The 14,192-nt window shown below is 40.9% G+C and overlaps 1 protein-coding gene across 8 annotated transcripts in view; it reads right to left on the reverse strand.

Moving 5' to 3' along the window:
* Nucleotides 1-645: 645 nt before the first annotated feature.
* The window catches only part of arap2 (ArfGAP with RhoGAP domain, ankyrin repeat and PH domain 2), a 127,999-nt gene continuing 114,452 nt past the window's right edge, over nucleotides 646-14,192 (reverse strand). For 2 of the 8 annotated variants that reach the window (XM_085806279.1, XM_085806280.1), the window contains exons 25-33: nucleotides 13,765-13,839; nucleotides 12,852-12,969; nucleotides 10,456-10,584; nucleotides 9,093-9,226; nucleotides 8,057-8,139; nucleotides 5,402-5,437; nucleotides 4,272-4,335; nucleotides 2,313-2,417; nucleotides 646-2,011 (exon numbers count right to left, since the gene is read on the reverse strand). In XM_085806279.1, coding sequence (XP_085662405.1) covers nucleotides 1,634-2,011; nucleotides 2,313-2,417; nucleotides 4,272-4,335; nucleotides 5,402-5,437; nucleotides 8,057-8,139; nucleotides 9,093-9,226; nucleotides 10,456-10,584; nucleotides 12,852-12,969; nucleotides 13,765-13,839 — 1,122 coding nt within the window. In that variant the 3' untranslated portion in view covers nucleotides 646-1,633. Of the gene's footprint in view, nucleotides 2,012-2,312; nucleotides 2,418-4,271; nucleotides 4,336-5,401; nucleotides 5,441-8,056; nucleotides 8,140-9,092; nucleotides 9,230-10,455; nucleotides 10,585-12,851; nucleotides 12,970-13,764; nucleotides 13,840-14,192 lie in introns of all 8 variants that reach the window. The other 6 variants (XM_085806275.1, XM_085806276.1, XM_085806278.1 and 3 more) reach the window with 5 other exon arrangements.

A 14,192-nucleotide genomic window follows, 5' to 3' on the forward strand; every position in this document is an offset into this window, starting at 1 on the left:
AAAGGTATCTACAATTTTCATATTAAGGTGCGACCTAACGGTATATATATATATATATACATATTGTTTTCCTGCCAAAGTATAATTAAGTATTATAAACTGGGTGTAGTTAAGAGGGTATAACACAATTGTCTGTGTGTATTTGACTTTATGTTGCACACTCACACATACACTGACCCCATGACCATCTAGAGTGTTTCCACCAGCTGTGTTTGGTGTGGAAGCACAGGATGGGACAGTATTAGCACATTTTCAGGGAATTTAGATGAATTTTAAGTTTCTTCTGAAGTCATCACTGAATTTTAAAGTGAAATTGTACAATTTGGCATCACCAGAGCACAAACATGTCTTTAATATATATATTATCATCAAGAGATGATAATCAACACAGGAAGCTAAATCTTCATCCAATATTTTGAACTGGACCGTCTCTTAACTGGATATTTGATGGTGTTTCTGTGGCGGTCACAGAATCTTAATGACAAATTCCATGCAATATTCAGCTCAACAGAGTCTGAACTAAACTAAATTTAGAGAAGGTATGGGGTGACAGGAGAAGAAATCTAAAGTCTTCTAAAACTCCTCTGAGTCTCCTGCCGATAAGCACGACAGAAATATTTTATATTTGCGGTGTGTATTTTTAACAAGAAGCACAAAAAACAAGCTAGCAAACAGACGAGCTAGCAAAACGCAGTTAACTTTCTTTCTTTTTTTTAGCATGAATTGTTTTGTTATTGTAAGAAAACACTGAACATAAGGGAGTACATACAGTAAAATATAATATTAGCGTTAACAATCATTAAATCTTAAAATGTTCAACTTCACTGCAGTATTTATTAATATATTTATACTGTACATTAAAATTACATTTGGTGTTGGCCAGTGCAATGGGTGAAGTTGTGTGCCACAGGATCATAAGCTAAAAAAAACACTGATAGTAGCCATACAGTAAAAGTTCACAATCTTACCAGCTATATAAAAAATATAATTCTAATAAGTATAAATAAATAATTACATGCTCTTAGTCTTATTTCTACAAAAATGGGTAACTATTTGCCACAGTTAACGGCTAAAGGCCTTAAATTTGCTCCTGTCTTTTGTATTTGATATACTGAAATGTATTTTAATTCTTTGGGAATGCTATTTAATGTGTGCAACTACATTAAACTGCTTTTGCAGCAAAAGTGCTAGAAGAAAGGATAAATGTGTCACTATAGATTATAATAATTAATATTTTTTCCAATGAAGACAAACCAGACTTTTCATAGCAAGTGAAAGTGTAAAAGTGTGAAGCGAGCAGTTATTCCTGGAAAAAATCTGTGAGGTCTGACGTCCGAACGCATTTCTGTAGACATCCTCAGGTTTTGTAGTGCTTGTGTCAGCGCCGTGTCCAGCTGAGGTCTGCACGACCTCCGATGTCTCCCGCACCTGTTCTCCACATCCCTTGTGCATCGGCATCGGCTTTATATACCTGAGTTCAAAAGCAGTCTCCGGGCTATGATCCCCCTCCCCTCATGAAAGCAACTTTATTAGTCTCCCTGTGCGTTGAGTGCTCTCTCTTTGTCAGTCTCCACACTTCAGTCTGTCTTTTTCTCACCCTCACCCTCCTCTGTACCTTTCCTCCTCCTGCTGCTTACTTCTCCTCCTGCCAGTCATTGTTCTTGGCACTGCGACCCGTCTTGCTCAGCACCGAGTTCAGTTCATTCAGCAGATTAGACGGCATCATGCCCTCCCCGCCCAGGACGGGTCTCTTGCTGGCGGTTTTGCAGCCGCCCTTGGGGGGGAGAGGCAGAGCCATGGGCTGACAGTGTCTGGACGCGGCCGGGGAAGGGAGGCGTGGCGGGTGGCCAACGTCCACAGAGGACCTTCTGTGTGGCAGCTCGGGGGCCTTGAGCAGATTGTTGTGTTTGGGGAAGTTGGCCGCTGTGGCGCCGGTCTTGTGCGGACCAGCAGTGGCGGCGAACCCCTGGGTGCCGAGGGAAATCCTCCTGTGGGTCAGCTGCGGGCAAACCTATAGCAGATACAGACGAGTCAGCTACACTGCAAAAGTGCCAGATTTAACATGCTTTTCATATTGGTAGCAATGAATTATAATTATTTTTGGCTCTTTGTTTCAAGTTGCAAGCAAAAGCATTAAAAAGCCTCATCAACTGGGACATTAATAGCAGAAGCCAGAGCGCTGGAAATGTTAGCAAGCTAAAAACAACTTTAAATGTTAATCTGCAGCAATAAATAGTTCAAATCTTTTGCTCAGCCTGTTAACAAATACAAAATGTTACACAAGTAAAAAGAAACTACAACTGGCACCTCACCTCTTTGCTGAAATTGAGGCTCTCAGTCACAGCTGCCCCTCTGGACCATTTGTGATCCGCCGCTTCTTTTGAGTTAACGGTCTTCGGGCAGAGGCTGGAGCCGAACTGAAGACACAGGAACAGCAGGAAGAGCCGAAATGCGTGGTGGTTGTTGAATGTGGAACGAACAACGACATTTCATGTTAGTTTATCTTCTCTTTAAACTCAGGGAAGCTTTGGATGGGTTAGTGTCCACGTACGACACACATGCAGGCAGGCAGGAGGTAAGCGGAACAAGATGTACCCAGCGGATTTTTGTTTTTATTTAAGATTCAAGGAGGAAAAGAAAATAATGAGTAGTGTAGGGTAAAGAAATGGTGGAAAACAGGAGGTGTAAGTATAAGCTGCTGTTTTTTGAGAAAAAACAAGCATCTTTAAAAAGTTAAGGAAAAGTCAGAGGGTGACGAATCTTCGTTCCACTGCAGCTCTCAGACGGAAATTCGGTCTCTGGCTAAAGTTTCTCTTTAACAATGTCGTTCTTTTACATCACTGTGACCCCCGAGACCTATAGAACTGTCTCTTTTTAACAAATCCTCATTTCATCACTGCCACGGCCTGTCCTTAGACCTTTACACCTCCCCACCTCCCCACCCCCAAGCCTCTAACATCCACCACCACCACCACCACCCTTCCATCCACCTTGCTTCAAAATGAGGGGCCCTCCATCTGCACAGTTGCTATGGAAACTGTCGGCAGCACAATGCTCCCTAACAGGTAAGAGAAGGGAAATCAAGAACACCAAAGTGCTCTGTGTCGACTTTTCTCATCTCCACTTTCTCTATGCCCTTCCCACAAGTCCCGTGTCCTTCCCACAAGCCCCGGCGTAGGAAGCTGACAATCCTGATATTTAGCGGATTTGAGGAGGAGAATCCTAATATTTTTAGCCGGCTCCAGCCTGCTATAGATTTAGTCGCTGCAGAGCTAAGGGCTTCTGTAAAGAGCAGAGAAAAGTCACTGAGCCCACTGAAATAAACACCTTGAAACACTTAGAAACAACAGACAAAAATTGGCTTCCCCTTCAGATCAATCTCTCCCTGACAACGTTGCCCTTTTTTCCTTTGCGAAACCCAAACTAAGGCACTAAAAGGCTTTTACAGTAAACACCTGTGATAAACAACGCTGTGCTGCAGACGGGGCTCACATAAAGGAAGCGGAGCAGCCGGCTAATGCTGACGAAATGTGCTGAGCATATAATACAGGGCTGGGAATTCTCCGTTTGATCTTTCAGTTTAGGATGAGCCTGATGTTCAAGTTACAGTCATTTACTTGGAAATGAGCAGAAAATGAGACACATGCACTCGGTCTAATGAGGAAACAAGATGCTATTCGCCGAAAAAGGGATAGCAGCAACGAGTGTGAGAGTGGGAAAAAATAATACAGAGATATGACACATCCGTTGCTGTTCTCCCTGTGTTTGCTTTGTCTTGCATTATTTATGTCGTATGTGCTGTGTCAGCGACTGACAGCGACAACACTTAGCTGTATCTGGGGGCTAAGTACCACAATGCGATTGTTACAGTCGCCTTGACCTTATTCTCACAGCTTTTCCACATAAAATGATTTATGTTATTGCTGAGTGACCTCGAAAAAACTTTACACTTCTTTCCCTGTTTATGTATTTCATCTGCCTAACAGCACAATGGGAAAGGATGATTGCAGGAAATATGATTTATCATATCTCCTTGTTTGGCTTGTAAAAGATTATATATCCCGGCAGTCATCAAGAGGAGTTTTTTTTTTTTTTTTCTTCCCAAATAAGGACGGAGGATGTGTCACTGGTCTTTTTGGTTGGCAAGACAAAAACAGTAAAACAGGTTAGGGGACGCGTGTGTCCTCGACTCATTAAATTAGATCATTAAGCCTCCGGATGAGTGAATTCCCCACTCTTTCCTCTAACATCTCTGTTGCACGTCGTCTTACCTTCATCCTGATTATGTCCGTCACCCAGCCGACCTGCTCCTCCCTCTTCTCGCAACACAAATGCCTGAGGAGGGAAAGCTCACTCACATCAGTCACTGATTTCCACCTTGTTATTTTCATAGTAATTTTAAACAGGCGAGTGGACTCGATGAGTCACTGCCCTGGACAGGGTTTGTTCTGAGGGGACAGTTCATTGATCACCGTAAATAGACTTGACGATAGGTGGGCTGGCAGCCATTAACTATGATTACATGCATCCGCATGGGTAAAGTAGCCCTTTGCAGCAGCGATTAGCGCTGTAAGTAACAATCTACTGTAAGATGATGGTTTAAATAATGCCTGTCACCTGCTCGGGTTCATACAGTATACCGTTTAAATAAAATGGTGATTGCTAATGTCAGTTTGGATTGCAATGTACTGTATGTACATTTTCAATAAAGCCCATTGAGGCTAATTTGTGATTTAGCCTTAAAAGACCAAAACTTAAAGTATACCATGTCCTTTTTTCTTTGACTAAGAAATAAAAGCAGTTGCTATAAGCAATGCATTTTCCTTTTTTAGTTTATTTTTATTTTCTTCTTTGCTTCTCAACATCGTTTTTTAAAAGAATATTTGGTACACTGCTCAAAATAGGACCACATTCAAGCTAACAAGATTAATACAGCTATGCTAGCAGCTGTATTTAGCCACAGCAGTGGTTTTACATGCCAAGATAAAAATGCTTACATGTTTACAATGCTAACACGTGAATGTTTTCACACATTAACAATGGCTCATTAGTAATGACATATTTTAGTCTAGACCAAGCTAATCAAATGAAGCCTTTTTGGTACAGTTGGCTGTGCTAGCAGTTTCAGATATGTTCCCATCCTTTTCAGGATTTGTTGTTAGTTATTTCACGTCCTAACTGGCCAGACAGCAGCCTCTCAACCATGAGACCATCAGCAGTGCTACTTAGCTGGACGGATGTTCCCATTACTAACCCACTCAGATCACGACAACGTGCTTTAACTTCAACTTTTTAACTCTGGGCCACTTGATTCTTTCTGTTTTAGAGATGTTTGGAGTGGAAAGTGTAAAAAGTCACTCTCATCAATGATTGAACAGGAGGACTTCTGCATGGCACTCACCATTGTTGTTTATCAGTGTAGACTGTAAAGCCCCAGCTGCTGAAACGAGAAGGACACGGGTCAGATTTTTGAGATTTCGCTCGGGAGAAGAGACGCTTACTAGTCTACTTGCCAACAATGAGTACCCGGAAATGTTGAGTACCCCAAAGTTTTATTTTAGAAATAGATAGTATGGGTCCCCAGTATTCAGAAATTGCCGGATGCTAACTTGTATATATTGGGCAATTAGCATAATTGACATAATTAGCATAAATTAGCATTATTGCCTATATGGGCAATATTTCAACAAAATTGACTTGGCTGATCTGGGCAATATTGGAGTGGTTTTAGGGGTTATTGATGATGCTGAATCCATTTCTGACGTTTTTAAAATTCAAAATGGCTGTCTAAACCGGAAGTGACCAAGTGAAATCCATCAAAATCGGCCCACTGGCGGTTAAAATCTGGTCACTTCCGGTTTAGACAGCCATTTTGAATTATGACAATGTCAGAAATGGATTCAGCATCATCAATAACCCCTAAAACCACTCCAATATTGCCCAGATCAGCCAAGTCAATTTTGTTGAAATATTGCCCATATAGGCAATTATGCTAATTTATGCTAATTATGCCTGTTATGCTAATTGCCCAATATATATAAGTTAGCATCCGGCAGTTTCTGAATACGGGGGACCCATACTATCTATTTCTAACATAAAACTTTGGGGTACTCAACATTTCCGGGTTCACAATGGGGCCCTATGGGCTGGCAAGTAGACTATACAGTGCACCAGATTCTTCAAAAGGTTATAAACATATTTTTTGGGAAGTATCCGACTCAACAATAAAGAGAAAACTTGGTGAGAAAGTATTGTTAAGATAGCAGCAGGTCAAAACCTTTTCATCAAAATGCAAAGAGGAAAAATAAAAACTGAGTTCACTACAAATGCTTAGTGCTAAACAGTGGAATGACTTAAGTGAATCAGTCCACTTCCAGCCCACATGTTTATGCATGGGAAGCCTCTATATGCTTTGGGCTACACTATACACTACACTGAGCATGTGCTGCTCACCTGTGAAATGTAATTTAAAGATTAAATTAAAGATTTTTGAACATTTAAAATGTATATGTGTGTGTATTTCTCCGAAAATTAGCCGTGGATGGAGGCAGCGTAAGGCGAATAGACCACCTTCCTGGAGAATACCCTTCCCTGAAACCTTTCACAGCTGTGGCTGAACAGGAGCAGAGAAGTGGGGGAAGAACAAAGCAAAAGTGGGGGCAGAGATAGACAGCCCGCAGCCCGGAGCACCACTCCTGTGAGTTAAGGCAGCCAATCCAACCCCGCAGTATGGGCCGCTCACAGATAGACCTCTGCCTAATGAGGTACTGGAGCGCTGCCTCTCCTAACCCTCTCACTATGACTCTCTCCATTCTCCTCAGCACTCTGTCTTTATTTCTTTATTCACCGTATCACTTCTCCCACAGCCCACTCAACAGTATATCTATGATACCACGCTGTATCATTCTTTCCTTCTGTCCCTTCTTCCCTCTCGTGCTTCATCTCCCACTTCTTCTCTCTTATCCACTTTTTCTCCCCTGAAGGACTGCGTAATGCAGACAATCGCTTGCTGGACTCATTTTTCACGCTTCCCCAGACTCGAAATTCCGACATGGGGAAAATTATGAGGAATTGTAATTGGGTAATGTGAAATATAGGGTTTGGCTTCTCAAAAAAAGAAAAAAAAAATCCCCTCTTTGTTTGACCAACAAGAACTGCTGCGGTTTTGGCATGTGTCATAAATTATAATAATAGAAGATCATTAAAATAAAACAGCAGCAGCAATGTTTTCTAGCTGCAGAAGCAGAGTTTGATAATTTGTATTTGTTAAAATGCAATTACATTTAATCAGTTTCATTACAGTGAAAAATAAGATGGGGTCAGCGGTGGCTTTTGGCATCCCCTGGTGTGGCAAAACTTTGAGGGGAAGAGAAAGGGCAATATATCTTTGGGGAAAATAATGGCTCAGACACAAACTGTTACACATGCAAACAAAATACCCTCAAAAAGAAAACAGCAACATAAATAATCACCGGTTCTTCTTATATAGACAATAGGGGTTGATTTGTTAAGAACGTGTAGCAGCTGTTTTGGCCTAATGAGTCATTTCACACCATGTTGTGTTTGTTTATAGAAGAAAAATGTCAAAATATATGTTTAGTTCAATGCAAAATACTTATTTGAGCACAAAATATGCAGGGAGGGACTTATTAGCTTCTTTGAGAGCAATTAACTTTGTCTTACTGTCTCTGCTTGGTTGCCAAGGTGATAGTGGAACAAAAAAAGGCTATTGAATGAACTCTAAAGTTACAACTAAATCAATCTTCTGTTTGCACAAACATATTTCTTCCAGATGTACAAAACCTTTCATGATTAATTTTCCATTATCCAAAGAAGCCCCGTCCTTCAAGTTGATCTGAGAGCATTTATTTTTCATCCTACTTTTTTTCCTCCTTATCATTTTTTCTTCTTGCAGTCAAATGTGTGCAATCATTGAACTTTCCAAATACATAGCATTTATTACTTTTATTCTCCAGTTATTTCCGACCCCAGTATCTGACCTCTATGGTCAGCAGCATGTTTAAGTTGGGTGAAATGTGATTAAAGATAGTTTTACCTGGTTGGAGGTTTGAGCTTTTTCTTCAGGCCGAGGTAACATTTTACAGACTTGAGTTGGATCTCTTTCTCTGGTTTAGTGCTCTACAATACAATAAAACAAGCAGAATATTTTGGATAAATAAATAGTGGGGGAAAATAAGCTAAACAACAAACACATTACACTCAAATAAATAAACTGAGATTTCAAAAATGCCATTAAATGATCGGAACCACTTCACAGCATCAACACGACAATCAATCATCATCTTTCAAGCAACAGAGAACAAAGTAGAAGAGAACAAAGCAAAGCAAATCAAAGTTATAGCTTGACTCTGACACCTACACATCATCACAACACACCACCCAATCCCCCCACCCTCCACCCAACAATCTCTTCCAGCTAATTTGCACTAAGTATAGACCCTGACAATAATTGTAGAATCCAAAGATAACAATTAAATTTCAGTAACACTTCTAATTTCCTTCGCATTCACACAGTAATTAGCTACAATTGTGTGCAACCTGATATTAAAAAAAAAAAAAAAAAAAAAAGCCTTCAGTGAAAGCCCAACCAAGTCGCCCCTCCCTCCTTGCAGAATTACTGCACCTCCATCAATTATTAACACTTCTTCTCACTACTTTTACGAATCCCATGTTTCAACTGCAGAAATGTGCTGAGAAGAAATGCCCTCCAGGGAACACACTGTATTCTTCCTTTTCAAAATGGAGTGGGAAGACCACTGCCATGAGTGTGTTTTATATTCCTCCTTAAGGCCAAGATTTGGAACCAAGAAACGGACATGTCGCCAGGGATATGAAGCACAGAGAGTTTGGGTGGTGTTTCGATCTGTGTGGTTGCAGTCATGCAGGCACAGTTTTTTGACACATTTTGGTTTTCTTAAGCAACTGTATAACCTTTTTTAAATTCCCTCATGATCCAAGGCACAGTCTGCTTGCCAGATACCTTGTGTGTGCATGCAAAAAAAAAAAAAAAGGTGGCAAGCCTTTGCAGAAGATGTGACGGTAGATTATGATGGAAATAAAAGTGTACTCACTTTGATATCTCTGTAGAGCAGCAGCTTCTCTGCACGTAGTACAACATATTTGTCTTGGAATTTGTGCCCGGACAGCAGTTTGGAGGATCCATCGTTGAACTTCAGATAGTTGTCTTTAATGAACTGCCTGTGTTCTGCTGCAGCAACACACAATGAAATCAATTAAAAAAGATGATTTTTTTTATCTGCCCAAAGTAGAAGCTCTATGCTCTCAGCTTGTGCTAAAAACAATCAATCAGTAGAATTAATGCTTTGATCAACATCAATTTTGAATAAATTATATGATTTGATCATAAGATACAAATAATTTGTGAAGAAAAATGTGATGGTTTAGTTAAATATTTTAATTTTACGCTTCTTTTTTTCCTCTCAGTTCTGTTGTATCATTTAAAGACACCACAGTTGGTTCCAGGAGTTTTTCATGGTCCTTTGTGGATAGAAGCTCCATTGGGTTAGCTTAACGTCGCTAAACAACTACAGTACGTCGCTCCAACTATTTAAACTGTTAGCTTAAAGTAATGGAAAAACAGTTAAAATAGATTATCATAGCTAACTCCTTAACTATTTATCCGTTACCTTTAGCTATTGAAGTAGTTGGTAACACTTGTAAACAATGAAAATAGTTAGCTTAAAGGGACAACGAGGAGTTTTGGAAAGCGAAGTGTTCTCATACTACATTTATCATGAGCCTCCGCGCGCACGATGAAATTCTTGGACCGGCGAAAGACGGACGTCTTGCCAAGAATGTTTTCATTCATCAACAATGAAAGTCAGAGGTTCGAAGACGATCACCGACGTAGTTCCGACCATAAACGGCGATTCGGCGGCGTTATTTTCATGACCTGGAACCGTACTTCTGGGCGAGCCGACCAGCGCTGGTCGGCTCGCCCAGCGTTTCCGCCACTAATTAAAATAACGATAGAGACAAAGCGATATATTTATCGAAAATGGAGCCATTAACAAGTGTGGGTAGCGTAGATTCATCCACATTAACGTGAGACTTTTTTATAACCAATTAGAAACTCCTCGTTGTCCCTTTAAATCCACCTGAAAAGTCGCTAAATGTTGCTAGATAATATAATATACCATTTATATTCAATTCAACAGCACAAGGCACTCTCAGTCACAACACATGGTATCAAGGTGTTGATTGAATGTGGTAGTACATAGTTTTTGCCTTTAATCTTCCTACATGGCTGCTCACTGCACCCTTCCCCTCAGGGTAAAAGTTGGTACAGAATAATCAATCATTAAAAAAAAAGTTCTAAAAGACAAATACATAACAGCACAAATGCTGAAGATTCTGTATTAAAAAGGCAACACTTTTAAGGGTGGTGTAGGTACAATCAATAGCATGCTTAACCTTTCCCATCAGTCCCTCTTGCGGCCTCTGCAAACTTCTTTATAACAAGAAAAGCTGAGCTGGGACAGTCCAAGCTGCTCCATTCCAACACCTGCTCAAGAACCTTCTCGCTGTGGTGCAACGGCCGCTCTGTTGAAAAAAGAAAAGAAAAAATTTGATCAAAGGGAAGGAACTGATTAGCAGCAACAGTAAATCTGTGAAGAAACAGCAACGGTCAAACAACAACAGCGGTCAGAAAAGCTAAACCACCCACAACAAAGCCACTTCTGCCTCCGGGTGTTACATGAATTATAAATACACGACACAAAATCACAACCTCGCATCATAAAATCCATGACCAATTCTTGTTAACCAAATAACAAAATTATGTTGTTGTTCTCCTCATTTTCATCACAGAGTAGTTTAAATTATCTCCAGCATATCAGGACCTGATTATAAAAACACACTCATGTGCAAAATAGACCTATTATCTCTTCCTAAATGGTGAACAGGGTACATGCTATCAGCAAAAGAAGAAAAAAAAGAGAAGGCAGATAATTTGTGTACCACCACCCCTGCTCTGATGCCTCCATCTCTACACTCCCCCTGTTTTTCATAACCGAAGGAGGTAAAAAGAGCCACAATGGCATAACTTATTCATAACAGCGAGCTTATCTTCTCTCTGGAATCTCTGCAGACCCAGGCCATGGAATTAGTTCCTCATTTCCCAACAAATATTAGCTCCCCTTTTCTGCCTATTGTCCTCGATAACAGTGTTTATCTGTAGCTATCCCCCCAAAATGGCTAATTAACGCACTTTCCCTCCCTTCTTTATGGTTTTATGAGCAAAACCTGTCACGCTACTGCCTTCAAAATAGCTTGACTGTTTACTCTTCCACAGACATATTGTCTTGGCCATGGAAAATATGCTGAACCGTCAGCAAATATATTCAATATTCAACACACCTTCGTTTTTTAGAGGAGGACAGCGTGCCCTCTGTAACTTTGTGAGGAGAAAAACAAACATGAGAGCGTGGTGTAAACTCTCAGTGAACTGATGAGGAGCGCACGGGGGACCGCCAGCTAAGCAACTCGGCGACAAAGCTCAACTTTGACTTCACCCTTTGCTCGCCGCTTCCTGCGCCACGATCAAATGCGAGCGCGTGAGGTGCCATCAGCGCATATTAATGCAAAATGAGGTGGGTCAGCTCCCTTAGGTTGATCATGCGAGGAAGATTAAGGTAATTTATGACATATGATGCTAAAGATGATTAATTAATGTGCATATCATCAAACTGACGATGCTTGGCTAATTTCCCAGTGTGCTCCCCATGTTCAGAGAGACTGGTTCATTAGAGAGATAGCATAATCTTCTAATCACGAGGTCCTCAGATGAGAGGAAGTTGTGATCTTTGCGTGTGCCCTGCATGAGAATGGCCGTTTCAAATGCTGATGTGACACATCAATCATGAGCCGGATAAACTTGAGATGCCGGCGGAAAGTTCAGAGCAAAGACTTTCAGCTGTAACCACGCAACAGGTGCCTACTAATAAGAAAAATAAGCACACAGACACAGTACATGGTTAAAACTAGCAGGGGGTCTCTCTGACGTGCACTTCATCAGCTGTAAGTTTTTTCCATAATGCATCATTATACAGCTGAAGCCGATTGTGGGCAGTAATTAAAGCAGAGTCTGAATTAAAAACTTAATTTAAATGAGGAAAGAAAAAAGGAAATTACAAATACCTGCCATGATATGTTGGAAAATATGAATTAATTCATTCTACATAAACACAGGGAAATGAAAACAAAACTGCAGATTGCAATGGCTAAGGAAATCGCTTTCATCAAGACGAGCGTAAAGATACATAATCACATTTGTCTGGTCTCTATTAATCTACTGCAGCACTTCAATTAAAGAATAAGAACTCCTTGACTTGAAATATAAAAATGCGGTATTCATTCCTGAAGATGCACTTCTGGTTGATTAAAATAAAACGCTTGTTTAATGTCTCCAAATGGATTCTGGGAAGTGCTAATGAAGTCGCTTCTGCGGATACTATAAGTTAGGAATAAACATTTCTAATGCTGTGTTGATATATAATGTAATCACAGAGGCAGTGAGATTACCCAAAACTTATTTAAATGCTAACCCCTGGCCTTATACAAGAGGAGTGTTACTCTCAAATAGGACAAGTGCCAATTTACAACTTGCTTGCTCCTAATGCAAATTGGCTGCATATGAATGAATGAAAGCCAACCGTCTCCAAACTTTATTTGCTTGTGAACCTTAAGAGAATTGAATTTACCCGAGGTGAACCGAGCAGCACAACCAAAAGAAAAAGAGATGTTTTTTTAAATATAGAATGTATACTGTACGAATCATTATCAATCTTTAATCGGAGAATCCTGAATACCTAACTCTCCGTTCTCAATGACTTCAAAGGTGGTCCAGAGGTCGTCTGCGTCGCGTTCGACGTTCTTCATGCTCAACGCTGTTTCCGCCAGCTCGGCGGACCGCATGCTGGGAGAGACCTATCGCAAAAGCACAGCAGATGGATTAAAAAAAAAGAAGAAAAAAAAGCACCAGCATCAGCAAACAACAGGATGAATGAAAAAGAAAAAACAATCAAACAAACTGAATATAAAAGCTCAGATCATAAAGCTGTCTGTGTCAATACCGGCTGCCTTCAACCAACTCTCTCTCCCTTTGAGCAGCCACTCAATATTTAACATGTAACATTTATTGCACGGATATTTGACTCGCGGCCATGTACTCGCCGCGCTGATTAAATACTTGCTTCTTTGTCGAGTTATTAGTTGTACCTGAAAAGCAAATGTGCTGCTTTACTCCACAGGGGGGCGGGGCGGGGGGAGTGTGTGGAGTATTAAAGTCCAACTGTGCTGCTGAGCGTTCCTCTTTAACCCCATCCCTATTCTGCCGCCGCTGACCTGAAAGGAATCCGTAACCTACGGCGGCCTACGTGCCTTGTAAAATGCAATTACTCACACAATTAAATTGGACGTTTCTTTGATTAGTTCGCTTTTGATTTATTTCAGTGGCGGTAATCCCATCAGGTTAAACCACGAACGTCTCGGCCCTATTCTATCAACCTCTCCACCTCTCAGTCTGCCTACCCTCATCCCTCATCCTTCCTCCTGCTTCACCTGACTTCATCCCACACTCTCTAGTCTCCCCCCTTCCCCTCCCTCCCTCTTTCTCTCTCTTTACACATCACCAGTGAAGGACTTATGGGAAAGAAGGCATACACAGAGACAACATGCCTGTTGAAAGCACACACACACACACACAGACACACACTCTTATACCTTGATTAAACAGCAGCTCTCTGGCTCTCTCTTTTCCAGGTACACCTCGAAGATCAAGTCCCCAGCTGGAGAGAACTGAGGAGCGAGAGAAAAAGGAAGGAGGAGAAAAAAAATAGTGTGAGACAGAGAGATCAGCTGAATTACAAAAGCAATGCAGCTGGATTGATTGGCTTTTCTCCCTAAATTCATCGCTCCAGTGTGGCATGAATGTAAATGGAGAAAAGTGAGAGAAATGGTCGGGAGGATTTGTGGACACAGAGTGGTTGTTTTTTTTTTGTTTTGTTTCTTTTTGGGAGCTGGAGGCAAAGTAAACCCTGTAGTGATAATGGAATGCCAAACCGGGCTAAATAAAGAGAACAAGTGTGAAACAGAGACACTTGCGGAGGAGGAAGTGTAAGGCTGCACGTTTCACCTGCAGTAAAACTAAA

This window comes from Trachurus japonicus, chromosome 18 (assembly GCF_045865225.1).
Source record: "Trachurus japonicus isolate A0001 chromosome 18, Traja_1.0".
In the NCBI taxonomy this organism is placed as follows: domain Eukaryota; kingdom Metazoa; phylum Chordata; class Actinopteri; order Carangiformes; family Carangidae; genus Trachurus; species Trachurus japonicus.